The following is a 20,300-nucleotide window of genomic DNA, read 5'->3' as shown; positions in this document are numbered from 1 at the left end:
ACCAGTGCATTTTGCTTCCTCCTGCTCTGGTAGTGAACCCCTGGGTAGTTGTAAAAGGTGGTCAAAGACCGAAAATAAATACATTAGAATTATACAATTATTTATTTTTGTAAGCAATATTTTAATTTCTGGATCAAATTATCTTTGTTCTGGTCAGAGTCAACTTTTATCTAAATAATAAAATAAAAATCAGGCATTCGCATTACCTATTTACTATGAATATAGCAGAAATAAGCATAAAAGTCTAGTATAGAATAATACTAAAAAATCACAAAACATGTAATGACTCCTAAACTAAAAAAAATCGGATTATATACATGGGGGTGATTCGGATTCCCCTAGGGTTGCTCTATCTCTGGGCGCTCGCTTGACACTCTTTTTTGGGACACCCTGTATATTGTATATGTATATTTCTTAATTCATACTGGAATAAATTTAATTACATGCAATAATAATATTTTACCAAATCTTTAAGTTGACTGTTAAATGTATACACATTTAATGAGCGCCTTTAAAGTAATTACATAAATATTGTAGTCTTGGTACTTCAAAAAAAGGGGGAGAGTGGTTAGAGGGTAGTTTTTTTTATATATGTAAGGCATAAATTCTTCAAAACATATTAATTTTTATTGTTTTAATTGGGTTGGGAGTAAAGCAGGCCAAGACTATTTTGCTAGGTACCCTAATAACACCATTGATTTAAATAATTCTATTTGCAATTAATAAAGTTTTTGAAAAAATACAAAAAAAACGTAAATTTCCGCAAAATGCAATATATACCTTCCGACTGTAAATATTTTGAAGAGTTTATAAGAAAAAAATTACAAAACAGTTTTTCATAGTTTTTTTGTAATCCTTGAAAGTTGAAATATCGGGTATTTTGCTACACATTTATGAAAAAAAATGTATATCAACAAAAAAAATAAATACAAGCGGTCTTGGTCTCTACCCAATTGTCTTCGAAAAAATGACAATATCGCTGCTGGCTCATTAATCCGGATCCCGGATCTTCATTTGCCGATATTATCTGGTAAAATCAGCGAACGGTAACGCCAATAATATTTTATATAATACCATTGGTAATTTATCAAATAAGTAATTTAAAAAAAAACTCTAAAGGATATAGCTAGTGGTCAAACAACAGGTTTTTATCTTTAATTAAAATGTCAACTAAACTCTTGAGCATTTTTCTATAAGAAAGATTTAAGAGATAATACAGAATTCTAATTATAACTTGGATTTTTTTAAATATAATATTTCCTATACTTATATTCAAAATGTTTTATAAGGTACATGAGAATTTTGATTACCAGTGGCTTTCTTCTTAGCGATACACTATTTGCCTAAAAGCTTACAGGTTTAATTAGTTACACTAAAGGCCGATTTACACGATGCCAGTAACTGGCGCCAGTCTCACTGGCTCACTGGCAAGCCAGTTTTTTACCGGCCAAGTGTTGTACCTAAAGTTGTTTACACGATGTCAGTAAGTTCAAATCAGTTGTGAATTTGTACTGTGTTGTTTTTAAAAATGAATTCGAGAAAAATTGAACTTAAAAACAAAAAAAGAACAATAGGAACCGTGATTATGTTACTAAGAGATGAATTGAGTAATATGTTAGATGAAGAATTGAAAGAAAAGAAGCAACTATGGGTGAGAAAATGGATCAGTGAGACATCAATAACAGGAGGAGTACAGATTGGCGTTACGACTTACAGCCGAAAATTTTGACCAGTTACTTTCTCTTATAGAACACCCTATTCAGCGTCAAGACACCATAATGACAGATGCACTACCCGCAAAAATTAAGTTAGAAATAACGTTGACATATTTGAGCTACAGGAATGTCTTACCGAAGCATAAGTCACTTTTATCGTGTTTCCAAATCTGCTATATCACAGTTAATGCCAGAAGTGTGTCGGGCAATTTTTAGAGCATTAAAACAATTTATTAAGGTAAAGTATGTTTAATATATTCGGAATAGTTTACATTACATATTTCTCAAAGCAGTCGCTATTATATCACTGGCTTGTGTGCTTGCGTCCAGGCTGTCATTGTGATATGAAATTGGGGAAAAATCATCGTTGTAGTGAGAAGCCGAAGAAGAACTTGTAGTGCTTGGGGGACAGTATAATGCTGGCTGGTAGCTCGACTGCTGATATTGGACGCTGGTATACGCTTGAGACTGCATGTTTGATTGCACCGGTTGCTGAATATTAAAATATGCGGAATTAGGTTTCTTGGCTTTTATATCAGCAAGTCTGCATTGAGTTAATATGCTTTGTATTTTTTCTTGAGCAATGATTGCTAGTTCTTCGGATAATTTCTTTAATTGAGCTGATACACTCTTTCCAAATACGTCATGTTCTGTTTCTTCCATACTTTTATCTATATTTTTTAAATCGTCAATTAATGAAAACATTTGTGAGAGTTTGCTGCGCTTAGATTTTAGGGATGCTGTAGTAAGTGGCCGTTTTTCTGCGCTTGATTCATTCTCCGCGAGTGATGTTACAGCCGGAGCAACCTGACACCTATTTTCCGAGCTTGGTGAAACTGAACGTTCCATGTCGTTGATAGGGTTTTCTTCGACGTTTTCTATGTTATCCTGCAAATAAAAGAACAAAATATATTAACAAAACTGTAATTTCAATAGGTTACAAAAAGAAAAAATATCTAAATTTAAGTGTCCTTAAATTCTGGAGAGTCCGCGGCGGCAGTGTTTTGCGATTTATCCAAGGCAGTTGATTGTGTAGATCATGGAATACTGCTGTCTAAGCTCAATATTATTATAATTATGGCTTTAGAGGTGTGGCATTGCAATGGCTGGAATCATATCTGTCTAATCGTACCCAAAGAGTCGCAGTATCTGGATGTTTATCCGATTCCAGATCCCTTAAAACTGGAGTACCTCAGGGTTCAGTGTTAGGACCACTATTATTTTTGCTCTATGTAAATGAGCCAGCCAATACGTGATGAAAAAAAATAATACCTTGCACAGATAGTAACTATGGGTTTTAAAGATAAAAAGATTTTCTTGGCAAAGGCTAAAAGGGAAACTTAATGTATTTTCAAATGGCAAAGTTAACGAATTATCCGATGATCTTAATATCCCCAATTCTATAAATAATCATTTTATACAGGCTTCAACGCAGAACAATTCAGTGCATGGAGATCTTTTAATATTGTATCAAAATAAGCAAAGGCGTCAAATATTATCAAAATTTAATTTTCATACCGTGTCCACTGATATTGTGAGGAAATATTTATTCTAAATTAAATCACTTGCTACCGGGGCGGATCAAATAAATCTAGAGATGTTGTTGTTGTGTGTGGACCGAGTCACCGAACATAAACTAGAATCGTTGATTGAATATTTGGGAAGATACGCAACCTTATGGGCTAAAGCGTGACCGCAAATATGCGTGAAAAATAGATGGCGATTCTCTCCAGTATGCGCGAAAATAATTTCGTCCGTCGCTTCTCATTAGTAATCGGCCGATCATCCGAGTCGTGTGGGAGAGTTTTTGCACAGGTTCGTGTTTGCCGTATTGCAATTTGGTAGTTGTTAAAAATTTTTCTTGGATATCATAATCACAAATAGATAGATATATGTAAATGTGTTTAGTTTGTGAGACGATGGCTCCTTTAGGCAAAATTAATCAGTGTGCGTATATTAATTAAGACTTTGATTTATAACAACCTAATATGGGAATCTCAAAATCTTATTAGAAAATCTTTAAAAAAATCTATTTATAAACCTCACAGAAAATTATCTATTTTATCTACAAAAATCAATCCGAACTCTTAAAAATACGGTCTCTTCATGTCTATGAGAGCCATTTTCTCTTTTTCTTTTTTTTACTTTAAGAAAATTTTAAATCAATATATTATGTTTATGGTCTTTAGTGTTTTAAGTATTTTCAATAATTGTTTTCATGATGAAATTCATTCATGAAAAAGATAAAAATAAAGCCTAAAAAGCCTTTAAAGTTATTGAGAAACTGGTTATAGTACGAATGGTAGAAAAGAAGTACGAATAGTATAAAAAAAATAACATATTAAATGAATGTCGAGTAATGTTTTCATTCCTGGAGAGATTATATTTGAGCTTGAAGAAGGTCACTTTGCTGCAGCGGTATTCTGCGACTTCTCTAAAGACTTTGACTGTGTCAACCATGGAAATTGCTCGATAAGCTTTCTAGATATGGGTTTAAGGGAGTTTCTCTAGAATGGTTAAAATTTTGTTTTGTTAGACAAAAAAAAGTTTGTTTGGCCAAATGGCAGTTTGTCTGAACTTTGTGTAGTAAGCAGGGTTCGTTTCTCGGTCCTATTTTATTTCTATTGTATATAAATGACCTGGCGTTTCTCCAGATAAGAGGATTCTTCACTATTTTTGCAGATGACACCACTATCTTATGGGCAGACAATAATAAAAGCACATTAACAAAAACAATTTCTAAAGATTTATTAATGATTAAACAGTGATTTGATGCTAATTTGTTGTCTTTAAACATAGATAAGACTAAATTGTTAAGTTTTTATGTTCAGAGCAGTTCATGATTCACAAGAAAGAATTGGAAGTGAATAATTTTAACAGATTTCTTCGAATTGTTATCGATCATAAACGTAAGTTTTATGGAGATATGTCAGGAGGCAAAAACTGGCTAGACGATGTTATGCTGTTAGAGTGGTTTTAAATGAACTGAGATTGATATCTGCAAAAACGTCTATTTTTTTTTGTCGAAAGTTGGAACTTACTTTCATACAAAAATACCTACAGTATAGAATAACATTTTGGAGTTGCATTAGTAAACGGCTTTTTGACTCGATGTTTGTTTTTAAAAAACGAGCCATTAAATATATGTGTCATAAATCTCCACAGGACATGCAGACCCCTATTTAAAGATACTTTCCTTGTGTTGCTTGTTTATTGTTGAGTCTGCTTGCCTAATATATAAAAAAATATAAATTGTATCTTCAAAATAATGGCTCCTTAAAACGTTATAATATCAGAAAAGAATACAATATTCCAATGCCCATCCCGAAAAGTGAACTAAGAACTCTCTTATTTACTTGAGCATAAAAATGTTTAATCATTTTCCAAATGTCATAAAAGTCTCTAGAAGTTCTCCTCGCTTTAAAAAGTTCTTAACGAAACATCTTAAAAGCAAGTATTTTTATAGCATTAGAATTTTTTTAAGATAATTAGGAACAGGCCAATCGTATATAATTAGTTTTTAGTAAAGATGTAAAGGTTAGAATTTGTGATGTTACTCTAAAAAATTTTTAAGTCGTCTTGCTTTGAAATTGAAAATACATTTTGTGTTTATACTAGTATGTTGAACCCACTATTGTGTATTGTTTTTAAATTATGTGTTAGTAATATGTCGATTAATGTGCCTATTTTATATCATAGAAGTACCATGTCAACAAGTAGGTATCATGTATTTATGAATAAAGTATGTTTTGAATTTTTTGAAATTCGAAATTGTATTTAAAAGAGAGAGAGGTATATAATATTTAATAGGGATGATTCCAACTACTCACTAAAAATTACCTCGTTGAAAAAGTAATTCTTGTTGTAAAAGGGTTATTCAAAACTGCAAGTTATTAAACGTCGTATTTAAAAGTTAAAGATGTTAACTTGTAAATGAGAGAAAGCGTTTACAACAATGTATAAATGATTTTATTTTATATTTTCAAATAACGCCAGAAAAAAATAAAAAAACCATTTTGCCAAATTTCACATTTTTCCTGAATATTAGGAAGTATTTGGCATTTTTCCAATTTTTAGATTGCATTTATTCAATCATTGCATTTATATTGCGCAACTTTCGCCTAATTAAACCATTTATTGCTCATCCTTATTTTGGACATCCTGTATAACCGCGATGAGACCCTTCATACTGTTAAACAAAATATTTGTTTTTTTTTCTTATTAACTTTTTCTAGTTTTAAGAATTAGTAATTAAGTGTTTCCCTGTATTGCAAATTAAAGTGTGGCCTATTTTCGATATTTTATAGTGTTGTTACACCCTTATTCAAAACATTTCAACCCTTATTCAAACATTCATACATTACTTAACCACCACATTTATCTATAACTATCTTTATAGTTATTTATGCGAGATCACAGCGCATTTAAATATCGGCAATAACAAAATAAATAAAAGCGCTGTTATCATCATCGCCCTTGTCTTAAAAAAATAACAAAACGGCCGGGCGGCCAAAGATTTCCGCGTCGTTAAACTGCAAATGGTCAATATAGCGCCGACAAAGAAAAACAAAGTTGATGATGGCTCTTTAAAGACAGAACGTCGTATTTTAAATTTTAAAGGTGTCATCGTATAGGCGAGAAAAAGTGGTCACAATAATTTATTCATTTAATAAATGTTTTTGTCATATATTTTGAAATAACGCCAGAAAAAAATAAAATGATTTTGCCAAATTTCAGTTTTTTGCAAAATTTAGGAAGTATTTAGATTTTATTATAAAAGGACACTATATTGCTCAACTTTCCTCTAATTATTCCACCTCTATTGACGTCCTGTATAACCGTGATGCGGGGTCTTTAAACAAAATGTTTTTTTTTTTGTTACTAGGTATCTTTTTATAGTTTTAAGTATAGTTGTAACAACTGGTAATTGAGAATTTTCCTGTGTCGCTTAAAACTTAAAATGTGGCCTATTTTCAATTTCTATTAACATCCTCACTCACAACCCCTTACTTTACAGATGTCACTACGCTGCACATTTTTCAGATATGGAATCACATGACAAAATGGGTTACTTTTTACAAAAAATTATTGATCAAGAAGTTATATTATGATCGGTATTAAGTCTTATGAATTATTTCAATTATTCTTTATAATATTTACGTGAAACCTACTTATATCTTAAAATTTGTTCCACATATTTTTTGTATATTAGTTTTTAGTTAATTAAGTGCAACGGGCTTTTTATTTAAAAACTTGACCCTCTTGAACACAAAATGAAGGAAACAATGTTTGTTGGAATTATAACTTGTATTAAACTTTGTTGGTAATTTTGTAAAAATAGCTTTTTATATATATTTTTGTATTAATTTTTGTCTCAAAAACATATTTTGGTAAGTAATTATTTGTTTATAAAATTTAACTTTTAAGAAATTTCAATATGCCTCCACCCTTAAGTATATCACTTATCACTTGACCACCACATAAATGACACCGTGTTGTATGTTCAAAAAAAATAATAAAAACATAATTGGCAGCATCATCCCATATCTTAAAAAAATATCCAACACGGCCGCGTAACCGGAGATTCCAGCGTCGTTGAAAACCTGACTCAAAGAAGCCAAAATCCAAGTCCACACAGCTAAAATAAATCGTTCCCAGATTTGACGCTTCGCGGCAGCACCACACGGTGCACGAAACTGAACGGCAATCCGATAGTCGACCGGGTACACTTTTTAACACAGGATTGCGTATCTTCCCAAATATTCAATCAACGCTAGAATAGAAGGATCACTCTAAGCGCCGCCCAAAATATTGCCTTTCTCACTCGCTTTCTGATGCTACTCTTTTTTGCTGCCCGGTGGCGACTGCGTTATACGGGGGCGTTTTCAATATTAGAACTATAATAGCGTTGGGCGGAAATTTTGTACATTAAAAATGCCGGCGATATGTTGCGTAGATGGCTGCAGGAGCAAAAGGGGATATACATTTTTTTAAAAATAAAAATGGATTAGTTAACAGAAAAAAATACACGCTTTTCTTCGGTATTTCTTAAATATCTCGGAAAATTGAGATCCTACAAAAAAATCTAATAAACAAAAGTTGGTTTAAAAACAAAAGATTGGCTTTTTCTTGATTTATCTAGGTGCTATAGGCGCTAAGATACAACTGTGTGAACATAACCCCTTTTTTTAGATAACAAAATATAATGACGTAAAATAATAACGTGAAATAATTAAAAAAAAAAAAAACGTTTTTTAGACAAATATCTAGCACATTTTTTCAAGTATGTACTATCAAAAACTTTAAAAATAAACTTGATTGTAAGTCATTAGCATAAAAATTAAAAAAGTTAGGAATAAAATAGAAATAATTGCAGTTTTAAAAAAAATTATGTATTTATTTCAAAAATTAAAGTGTAGCCTTCTACAATGGACTATATATAGGTACCAATAATATGTTCAAAAAGTGTCAGCGATTTAGAGTACATATTTTTTTTAAATCGTGATTTTAATCTAAAAAAATGCAAAATTTTTGGTAATATTCTGTTATTAGTGGTGGTTTTTAATAGTGAAAGCTATCCGATTTATTATTAGTTGCATTGCAATCATTTGAATGATATAAATTTTAGCCACTTATACCGTCTAACCATACTTAAAACTGCATTTTTTTCGTCATTAAGGGTGGTTTTTAAGGGTTTAAGTTTCAAAATATTGATGTGTACTATAATCCCCAATGTAAAACTATATTTATTTTGCATATTTATATGAATTCTAGGTTGTAAAACACCTATTTTCGTTTTATTTGAATTTTAGTGGTTTGTTCTTTCATCCTCTATTTAAAAAGCAAATAATTAGGCATTTAATAAGTTTTTTTTATTTAACTGCCTTTTTATATTTCACTGTTACCGAGTTCCATATGCTGAGTGTTGTTATCACATTATTATGTAAATTTTATTAAATATTTAAAAAATGGGTATATTAACGAAGTTATTATTAATTAAGTGTATGTAATATTAGGTAGGTAGTTTCTTGGTCAGTTAAGAAAAGAGCATGAAAGGAACGTAAAGCTAAGATTTAATTGTGTACATTCTATTAAACTTAATTTTAAAGCTATATACCAAGTGTTTTTCTTACAGTTATTTGTTCAAAAGAGATACTTAATAATATTCTTTCAATTTCATTTTAACAATAATACAAAGTGCCTTTAATTTCAAAAAATTCCATATTATTACACGCCGCGATGTACGAAAATATTCCTTATTAAAAATGTTTCAAACACCCCCCGTATAGTAAAGGATTGCCGTCGAAACTAAATAATGATTTACGACCGCGTAAAAAAAGTCGGCACTGTTTAGAAGTCCCTACTTCAAACGGCCGCAAGAGAGTGAACCTACTGTCTTGTTCTTTATACTGTGACCGAGTTATACCTTTTGTAACTAATATTGTAAACTCATGTATATTAGACAAATGTTTTCCTGATGGCTGGAACGTCTCAAAAATATTTCCACTTTTAAAAAAGCAAAATATTTCCGATTTTAATGATTTAAGACCTATTAGTATTTTGCTAGTTCTTTCTAAAGTCATGGAAAAATATTAAATGTCCAAATTAGGGAGTACCTAGAAAATTATAATATTTCACCGGCATTTCAGTCAGGGTTTAGATCGGGTCATAGCTGTACCACGGCACTTTTAAAGATCACTGATGATATTATTCAAGCTACTGATCAGAGTAAGGCCACTGCTGTAGTACTTATCGACTACAGCAAAGCGTTTGATCATATCAATCATACATTACTCTACGCGATCTTAGGCTATAATGGGTTTGACTCTGACGCAATTGATATTATTAAAAGTTATTTAACCGATAGAAATCAATACGTTGAAACGAATAAGGGCATTTCATCTACTGCATTTCAGTTATGTGGAGTTCCACAAGGTTCCATATTGAGACCTGTTTTATTTTGTATTTATACTAGTAATCTCACCAGTTGTTTAAAATATTGCAGTTCTCATTTATATGCTGATGACACGCAACTCTACTTTTCTTTTGTTCCTGAAAGTAAAGAAATAGCTGCCAAGAAAATAAACGATGATCTAAAAGCCTTTTTTCAGAAAAACAGAATCTGCAAATAAACTCGTCTAAATCTACCTTCTTGTTTTTCGGAAAAAATCGCGAAGTATGGCTTTGGAAGCTTCCTCAAATAAGCTTTTGCATTCTATTTGTTCCCGCAATTTGGGACTTCACATTGACACCAATATGAGGTATAAACAGCATATAACTAAGTGCATTCAATCTGCTTATTCTAATTTAAAACAACTGTTTCCGCATAGACACCTGCTTTCAACACCTCAAAAAATGACCTTATGCGACGCTCTGGTTTTGAGTCATTTTAATTTTGCCGACGTCGTATATGGTCCATGCTTAGACTCTATCGACAAAGGTTGAATTCAGCGAGTGCAAAAGTCATGCTTGCGATTAATTTACGGCATTCGTCGTGGAGATCCTGTCAGTTACATGCTACGACAAACCAAATGGCTTTCCATAGAGGATCGTAGAAATTTGCATGCTGCTACTGTATTTCACCAAGTAATAATTTTAAATCGCCCCTCGTATCTATTAAATAAAATACGCTATAGAACTGACGTATACATTCTTTGAATCTCCGGCATAGAGGACTAATTTCTCCGCCTTTGCATACCACTATGTTTTATGAGCGGTCATTTTCTTATAATATTTATTTAATTTACATCCAGATTCCGGAGAACTTTAAAAATATATCAACAAGCGTATTTAAACATAAATACTAAAAATATTTATTGCGGTAGAATGGGTATATCTGGCGATCGTCGCGTTTATTAAATATGTATGTATTGGGTATGTTAAAGCTTATTGGATGTTTGACGCTTGTTGGGGGATACCTAGTAACTTATTTTGGATGCAACAAAAGAAATAATAACTTATTTAATGAGGAAGGTTAAATACGAATCTTTTTTAAATTGCCTTTAGCCTCCTTTTTGCCTATATTATGGTTAAGTTTTTTTTTAATTTTAAAGCATATGATATTTATTATCTTTGTATTTAGTTAAGATATAATATTTTATTGTAAATTGGGTAAATAAACGATTTATTATTATTATTAAATACATCAGCCCTTGCAAAGTATGTAGTTTACTACTTATTTTAGAAATGCGTATTTCCGATAGTTATGGAAATACACATACATGTCTTAAATCAGTAATCCATGAGATATCCATGTTTTGTACTTAAACATAATGGATAATGATTGGACTAATTTTCGATGGACATTGGACCACTGGGCATCCTGCGCTATCTGGAATATTTGATCTAAAATATTGATTCTAATAAGCCTGGAATTCTCAATATAAAAACTATAATTTAAATGAAATTGATAATTTTTTCTTCTTGCATATTAAGTGAATTGTCAAATCTTTAAATAAAAACCAAATTATTTTAAATAGAATTTAAAGAAAAATATTGAGGTTCCGATTTTAAAATACCTGGTTATTGGTTTAATATAACAATATATAACTGCATAAAAAGCTTGTTCACGTAGTAGTAACCCGTTATAGTAAATTTTAAGGATATTCTTTAATACAAGTTTTATTAAAAATAGTGATAGTCGGACGTTCCATCAATGTCTACTTTATTTATTCAGGTTTTCTCTTGGGATATTCGAAAAATGTTCTAAAATTTTTTAGACTGCCTACATAAATTGTACGCTGAATTAACTATTGGAAAAGCCGAAATAAAATAAACCGCACGTATTTAGTGTAATAAAGATTGTTCTAATATCTGCCTCGCACGTTCGGCCGTAGGCTATGACTTTGTCAAAAATACGATCTACTAAATCGAAAACAAAGTCTTACATTTATTTATTAAATTATTTAAATAATTGCGCTTAGTAATAAACAAAACAGATTTACTAAAAACCGAAAAAGACTACGTGACTTAAAGGATAAAACTAAAACATTTTTTTTGTTACAAAAAAGCGTATCAAATTTATCCTGGTTATAAGTGAATAGTTCCGAGCTTGTTCAGATGGAACGCTTTTTTGCTTATTGCACGAGGAGAGGACGTGAATCTCTTTGTTTTAGGTTCTATTGCTTTTTACCTTATAGAATAATATTCAACAAACGTTCAAATAAAGGCATAACTAAATCATAGTTTTTCTAAATTTAGTTTGAAGATGTGATCATGGGCAGGTTTGCAAATTCTTGAATATCAGTAAATATTTTTTATATGTGGCACCTATACAATAACTAGAATCAAAGTAAGCAATTCTGGCAAAAATGTATGTTTGCAACAAGTTTTTAGCCTAGCTCCCTCAAGTCTCCAAATATTCAAACATTAATCAATTTTTCCATCTCCAGAAATAAATGGAAAAAAATTAAAACTTACTCCAAATGACTGAAAGACGTACAAAATCCCTGGTTTAGTTTAGATCAAAAGGACAAAAAAGAGACTGAAAAGTTAATTGTAATCCCTATGAAAATATTATCTTAGAACCTGAAACAAAAATGACTTGAAAGAAATAACCTGCAAGAAAATTGTTAATTTAAATGTCGTAGTAGTAGTTAAATGTGTTAGTAAAATAGTAGAACCAATATTAATTAACATTGAATATTTACTGTTTACATATTGATATACAAAACATTCTTTAATAAATTTAAATATCAAGTTATACCTAACATTTTATTCACAACTTTACTACTATTCAAAGCGACAAATATCAGCGGAAATACCTTGAACGAAATAATAACATAACAATTCGCACACATTTTCCTAAAAGGTTGCTTAATTTGTTGTTATAGGTATACAACGAATTTATATCCAACCTTCAACCTTACCGAGAACAATCTAATAAAGAAATGTTTTAGTGTATTATCAGGTGAGTATCAAGACATAATAAACTATGTCTAGTTTTAATTATGTTTTAAACAACATGTCTAATGGACAATTGGGTCACAGTTTGGAACATTCAAAGTCAAACTTAGGTGGTATGCCCTTGAGACGTTTACCACAAGATTTTATATGGTATGGTTAAAAATTACTTTGGTATTGTTATCTGAAATCTTATAGTCGGTAAAAGGTGTAGCTTTCAACTTTCATTATCAAATATTTTTGATTAATTTTAAATTAATGCCGCATAAGTTTCGGAATTAAATTAAGCCTTTCTCGTGTTGTCCCTCTTATTATTATATGTACCATAGAGACTTCGGAAAGATAATTATGACTAAGGCTGATGAATATAGCACAAAAATTTAAGCTTACTTATAAAATATGCATAATATGTCTTGATTTTTTTATAACGTTCTATCCAGTATGTCACCACATATTTCCCTCAATATTAAAATATGTTCATAATTAAATTTGTGCTGTCAGTATTGATTTACGACATTCAAGACGGCATTCAAGACTTAAAAGTATAGAAGTTTGTTGACTATATTGTTGTCTATATTGTAGGTTGACTATATTGGTTTGCTGTTAAAATACGCCTATAATATATTATAGGCTATATTATATACTATATTATTATAACTAGGCTGTAAATACATTCTGGCTTGATTTCTTTTGTAAGGACTCAAAAATTTGAGGTGTAAGCTACCAATATTGATTCTCCCTTGAAAAACTCGTAAAAGTGATAAATTGTTTATACATAAAAAACATTAAAGACCATTTTTTCGGTGTAAATGGCAACGCACTAAAATTTGATCCGCGAATTGGATGCTTCCTAAACACCTAGGACCTGTTTTGGAGTATTAAAATGACAAGTTTGACATTTTATTACATGTTAGCTTAGGAGATTTTTAGTTCTTGTATACAAAAATAAAGAATAAGAGAAGGCAAGCTGAAACCTTGAAAAAAGATTTATTTTTATTATTTTTAAATAACAATAACACTTTTAAGGATTTAGAGATTATGTTCTATAACTCTCCCTCTAAACTAATAAACTCACTTCAACTGATATTTTGAGATACTCCTGGACTAGTTTTGTTATATCTGTGGGAGCACACGATATTAAATTAAACATGTGTATATTATAATTTTTATTTACAATAACTATACCAAAAAATTTCTGCTGCCTTTTCTTTATTTTTTTCCCATCCTCTTGTTTTCGTGGTTCTAACGTTATGAACTCATCTGTATGACAGCTGATACAAGCTAGCAGTGATTTATAGAATACAGGACTGTCGCCTCATAACGTAAACGTAATTAGAACATAATATTATTTGAAGCCTAAATACATAACAAATTTAACCCTCAAAATCAATCTTGTAAACAGGGCTGTACTAAATAAAAATAGTCTATCATTTGATGCAGAGACCTAATAAAACCGCGCGTTGTAAACGTACCTAGCTATCGAAAACCCTAGAAATCTGGGATGTTCTAGACTGATAGAAGCATTGATTGTTTGTGACCAAGGGAAGTTAATATCTTGGGATCGATTGTATAGGGCTAACGATGTAAATGAAAGTTTCCATTTTAAATTCCACTTTAATACAAATAATAAATGAACATGCATCCTTAAAAACTAAAAAAATTGTTGAAAAGTGTTACTTACCCTGGATAACAGATAATGTTAAAAAGTTAATAAAATTAAGAGATAATGCCCACAGAAAATTTTTAAGAACAAAATTAGATCAACATTTACAGTATTACAGACAGCTTCGAAACTTCACAAAACAGGCAATTGCTAGGGAAAAAATTACATTTTTTAATACTTTTGCGAAGAGTAATGGAAGGGCTTTTTGGACTACAGCAAAAAAACTTCATCTTACATCTAAAAATAATCAAATAGACATTCCAGAAACTCTTAATAACGCCACTCATATACTTGATTTTTTTTTAGAAACAGATAATGAGCCTAATACAGTACCAAATCATCTCATTGACTTTTATAAAAACAACAAACTAATTACTCATATTAATTTAAAATTCAAATTAATTATCCTTAAAAATTTGTTTAAAATTATTTCTAAAATAAAATCTAATACTGTTGGCGAGGACCTTTTATCAATAAGGGATATAAAATTGTGTCTACCCTTTTGTGCGGATGCTATTGTAAATGTTATTAATTCTTGCATATTAACTTCAACTTATCCAACAATCTGGAAAACTGCAAAAATTTTACCACTACCTAAAACTAACGATCCGAAAACCCTTAAAGATATAAGACCAATTAGTACACTTTCTGCTATGTCAAAAATATTTGAAAAGCATATCTACTCACAAATTGAGTCATTCATAGAACAGCAAAATATAGTCCCAACCTGCCAATCTGGTTTTAGAAAGAATTTTAGCACAACATCAGCACTAACTAATATCCTCAATGATATAAGAGAAAATCAAGAACAAACAAATAGTACTTGCATGACACTTTTAGATTTTAGTAAAGCTTTCGATACGGTACATCTTGAACTGTTATTAGCAAAATTAAAGTATTATGGATTCTCGACAGATGCAGTAAATTTGTTACAAAATATCTTAACTTTTAGGTATAGTTACGTAAGTACAAAAAAAGACTCTACAATAATAAAGTCGGATCTTAAACTTGTCAAAAAGGGAGTACCTCAAGGATCCGTCCTTTCTCCTCTGTTATTTGCCATTTATGTAGCAGATATGTACAGGAGTGTTAAATTTTGTAAATTCAATCAATTTGCCGACGACACCTAACTTACTATACCTGTAGTGAAGAGTAATGTGATAGAAGCTAAAGAAAAACTTACTAATGACTTAGACCAATTATTCTTATATTCAAAGAACCATAATTTAAAATTAAACACAAATAAATCTTAAAATTCTTATAATAAACAAAGATAAACAACTTCGTGAACAAATTGAACAAATATTCCAGGTATCTTTAAATAATAATACTATACCAGTCGTTCAAAATGCAAAAAATTTGGGGGTTATTTTTGACACAGACCTATCTTTTCAGCAACACATAAATAGTAAACTTTCCACTGCATATTTAAGACTTAAAAATATTAATTATAATAAAAAGTATCTACCTCAAAAACAAAAATATTTTTTATGTAATTCTCTGGTTCTGTCCCTGTTTGACTATTGTGATGTTGTCTATGGTGACTCGCTATCATTGGTAACTAAAAGATCCATTCAAAAGATGCAAAACTGGTGTATGAGGTTATCATAAAATATATCTTATAGAGAGCATATAACGCCCTATCTAAATGAATTTAAAATTTTAAATATGGCCAACAGACGAAAACAACATTTTTACTGTCTCATACACAGAGTAATAAGTACTGGCAAACCCCCCTACCTTTTAGAAAAATTTAAACCGCTTCCAAGAACTACTTTAGGGCTACAGCGTACCGCCAATGACCAAAGCTATATTGTACCCCACCATAGAACTTCATGCTATGAAAAAAGTTTTGCATACACTGCTGTTAAAATGTGGAATAGCTTGACACAAGTCCTTAAGAATTCAAAATTTTTGTTTCTTAAAAATTCAATAAATAAGATCCTATTGGAAGAACAGACTAGGTTATAAGTTTTAAAAGTCACATAAATAAATTTAAGTACTTAAATAAGATCAATATTATAATAACTTCGATGTTGAGATTTTTTATTTTTTATTTGATTTTTTATTTTTTTATTTCATATTGTTTCTATTATTCTTTCACGCCCTGACTTATCCCTAAAATCTAACTGTCATCAAGACTCGTTTTCCTTCTACGCGCTCCCATTCTCTTCAGAACACTTAGTTTTAATTTGTCTTTTTGTTTTCTTTTGTTTTTTTTTTGGGAATTATTTTATTAAGTAGTTTTTTATTTATTTCTCTTTGCATACTTTATATGTACTATTTTTTTAATTTATTTTTTGTATTTATTATAGTAGCTATTTATTAGGTTAAGGGTCCTTTCGCAGGCGTCCGCTCAGCGGTCACTGTTACCGGTTTTGTAATCGTGAATTGCTCCTTTTTTGTCAACTGTGTATATTATGTGTAACTAACTGATACATGTATTTTTTACTTTTGGCAAAATAAACAATTTTGAATTTGAATTTGATTGATCCTTTAAATACTGCTTTCGGAAGAAAGATATCCAGCTATATGAAAGATATCAAGGAATTTTAATGTATGTGTTTGGGTACGTCTCAAAATTTTAATTTTTGTGATACTACATTTCCCATCTTTTATTGATACATAAAGTTGACCATTCAGAGACTTTACAGGAGAAATTTTTTTTTAGTTTTTCGTGTATTTATTCCTGTACGAATATTAATATACAATAGTGTCAGCAAAATTTGTACCAATTTTGGACACACCTATTTTCAAGCTATGCTTTGCCAAATACACATCCATAAACAAAACAACTTAATATATGATCATGATTTCTGATGAATCTTTTTTTTTTATTTACCAAATGGTGAAAAGAACACACTATTTACATGTGATCGGAATAAATAACCCTAGCCTACTTTATGCCGATTTTCCTTACGTCGAAGGTTACAGCCGCCATCTATTCTCATTTTCTCGTACTTTTTATTTATTAATTCGTTAAAATTATAGAATTTTTCAGTTGATATCGTATTGATATTGTATTAAGTTCGATATTAAACTTAACCGATATATTGCCTAGCTCAACTGAAAATTTGGTAAGAACTCTAATATAGCATTGAAAAAAATAAACTAAATTTTCCTTAAAATAACTCCCGATGGCAATTCTACAATATTTGTCACATCTAATAATTAATTATTAAAAAATTAATTCAATCTTGCAGATATTTTTCTTTATTGATCAAATGGTGAAAGAGTCAGACTTCGCAGATTTCTTTATGTCAAATTATTTATTAAAAGTTAGTGATACTATTTCCTTAAAATTTAAAAATATAATTGGAATAAAGAATAAAGAAATAAGAATAAATTTAAATACTTACATACACCACGTAATATGAATATATTTTTTATTGCATTATTATATTATACAGCGCATCTCTATGAAGAAGGCAAAGAGAAGTGTATATGTCGTAATCCTATTGTGAAATTCGCTTTTTCGCTAGAATCCTAGGATCTTTATGAAGTGCCGGCTGATAGTGAAAAATGATCATTTTACACAATCAGCCGGGCCTTTTCCCCCATATAGTGTAATTTCAAAAAAATTGATTGTTAAAAAAATGAGAATATTATTACAATTAGCCCAAATATTAATGTAATGAGACGATCGGTCTGGAATTAAACTTTATTTAATCTGATACAGATACGTGTGTGTATATTTATAACAAAAATATAAACAAAAATATTTTTAAAAAATAACAAAATAATACTAAAATATAGTAAAACATGAAGTTTAAACAACATTTACTTATTTATTCGCACATTGACCACTTGTGAATTACATTGCATATTTGCTTTAAAGCACTGACATCTTTTGCTTTTACATTGAGTTCTAGATGGTTGGCATGAACATTTAACGTAACCTTGTCCTTTAAAAAGAGATTATAAAGATACTGCCTCCCTTACTGATATAAACTTATTTTTATTTATTTGATCCAAAGTAATAAACCCAGCTGTTGCTTTTTTTATATATGTTCTATTAAACCACGATTTAATAATACCTCCGACAGTGCCAACCTGATACACTCCATTTTTAATGTCCGTTACGACAGTAATAAGGTTTTGAGGATTCCCTGGACTGCGATCAACTTTATCAATGTTAATAAGGACCCACATCAACATTAGGTAACATTTTTTTTGTCGCAGCTACCATTTGGTCAGCCTGGCGCTTTTGACCTGCAAATGCTGATAACTGTTGCGCTTCGATTGTTTTCGAATTATTACATATATTACACATCGTTTTATTTATCGCGCATGAGAAATGTACAGTAGAATAATACATTTCACATACAATTGCTGGCGCATTATAAATTAGCTCTAATTCTACACATAAATCAGAACTCTGCAATTCACCAATTTCGCTTCTCATTGGAATATCCGGGTCTTCGGGTATAAGGATATCATCGCAAACTGTGTGTTCTTGACTGGTAATATTGGGAGTATCATTATTTTCTTTTTCTGATAAAATATCATTCATATTTTTCCCATTATTTTGATCATATAAAGCAGTATTATTTTCAGTTTTTTCTATACCATCATCTGAATCTGCTTTATACTCAGGGTTTTCCTGATTTGCACTTAGCTCGTTGGTAAGTTCTTCCAGCTCTTCTTCCGTGGATATAGTTGGTACCATATATGGTAGAAGGCTAGTAGACTGAAGACCTAATTTGGAATCACTTCCTATCACTTCTACCTATCACTCGGTGTAAAGAATTATTTTTCTGGCACTGTACGAAGTAGCAACCTGCTGACCAAGCTGTAGTATTGTTATCCCTCATCCAAGCTGTAATCATATTTTCTACATCTTGATTAGCTCTTTCGACGCTGCCTTGACTCTGAGGATGTCGGGGTCTACCATGTATTATATGTAACTGCGGCAATAAAAACAATTTCAACTCTTCTATTATTTTGCAAGCAAACTCTCGGCCATTATCGCTTTGCAAAATTGAAGGGGCACCAAATTGTAAAAAAATCTTTATTAGTTCTTGAGCAACTTTAGTGGCATGTTTTGATCGTAGAGGTCTTAGGCATATATACTTAGTGGCGTGATCTTGAAAATTCAAAATCCACTTGAACTCTCCATCAGCAATAGATTCTAAATCGATTAAATCTACTTGTCCTCAAGTCATAAAAGAATGAGTTAGAATTAGCTTCACCACAACTTTAGCTACAGTTTTATTTTTTTTTAGCTGGCAAGTTTCACAGGATGGAACAATTTTGTTGTATCAAATTAATCATTTTGTCTCTAGAACCGTGGCCACAATTAACGTGATTATTTTTTAATCTTTTATAAATGTCTTCTTCCGAAATAATATAAATAACCGGATCACCCTGATTCGATACCTTTTTGATCACACATCATATTTATTTAGAAGATAATACTCTCTTCTTGTTTTAGTTGTAAAACTTTTGTTTTTGGCAGTGATGATTTCTTCAGCAATCTGAAAATAAATAATATGTTGTTCTTAACTAATTAAATTTTTAGTTTTCCATTATCGAATAGTAAGTATATGACAATTTTTGGGTTCCAATTTTGACAATAAGTAGGAAATGAAAGAATCAATAGGAAGAATAAATTCTAATATAAACATTTTCTGTAAAGAGGCCCATAGACACTCAATATTATTGTGCAATGTGAGTTTTATAGATGGTATTCCTAGTTATAATGTACAAATTGCAAAAAAAAAAGTATTTACCATCTAAAAAAATGTTTTTCTTTAAGTTACGTTAAGTGTGCCATCCAAAATGTTGACAGGTTTTTTAAAAGAAGTGTGCAAAATATGCTTTAAACTTATTTACATGAAATATTTTATAATTATTTTCATCCACTTTAAATCTTCCTAATTTTATGCATCTGACAACCCTGCAAACTAATTTTGAAACATAATCTCTAAACAAAACCAATTTCGATATTTTATTATTTACCTTTTTTAATTGCTCCCCACTATACGGCTTTTTCCTAGGAAATTTTTTGTAAAACTCCT

At 30.5% G+C, this 20,300-nt stretch overlaps 1 protein-coding gene across 1 annotated transcript in view; it reads right to left on the bottom strand.

Annotated features, from left to right (window-relative positions):
* Positions 1–1,988: 1,988 nt before the first annotated feature.
* Positions 1,989–20,300, bottom strand: part of LOC126739814 (uncharacterized) — a 31,211-nt gene continuing 12,899 nt past the window's right edge. Inside the window, exon 2 of the mRNA XM_050445633.1 lies at positions 1,989–2,603. Within this exon, the coding sequence (XP_050301590.1) occupies positions 1,989–2,603 (615 nt within the window). The remainder of the gene's footprint in view (positions 2,604–20,300) is intronic.

This window comes from Anthonomus grandis, chromosome 8, assembly GCF_022605725.1.
Source record: "Anthonomus grandis grandis chromosome 8, icAntGran1.3, whole genome shotgun sequence".
NCBI lineage: Eukaryota > Metazoa > Arthropoda > Insecta > Coleoptera > Curculionidae > Anthonomus > Anthonomus grandis.
This window is presented reverse-complemented; position numbering and strand designations above follow the sequence as displayed.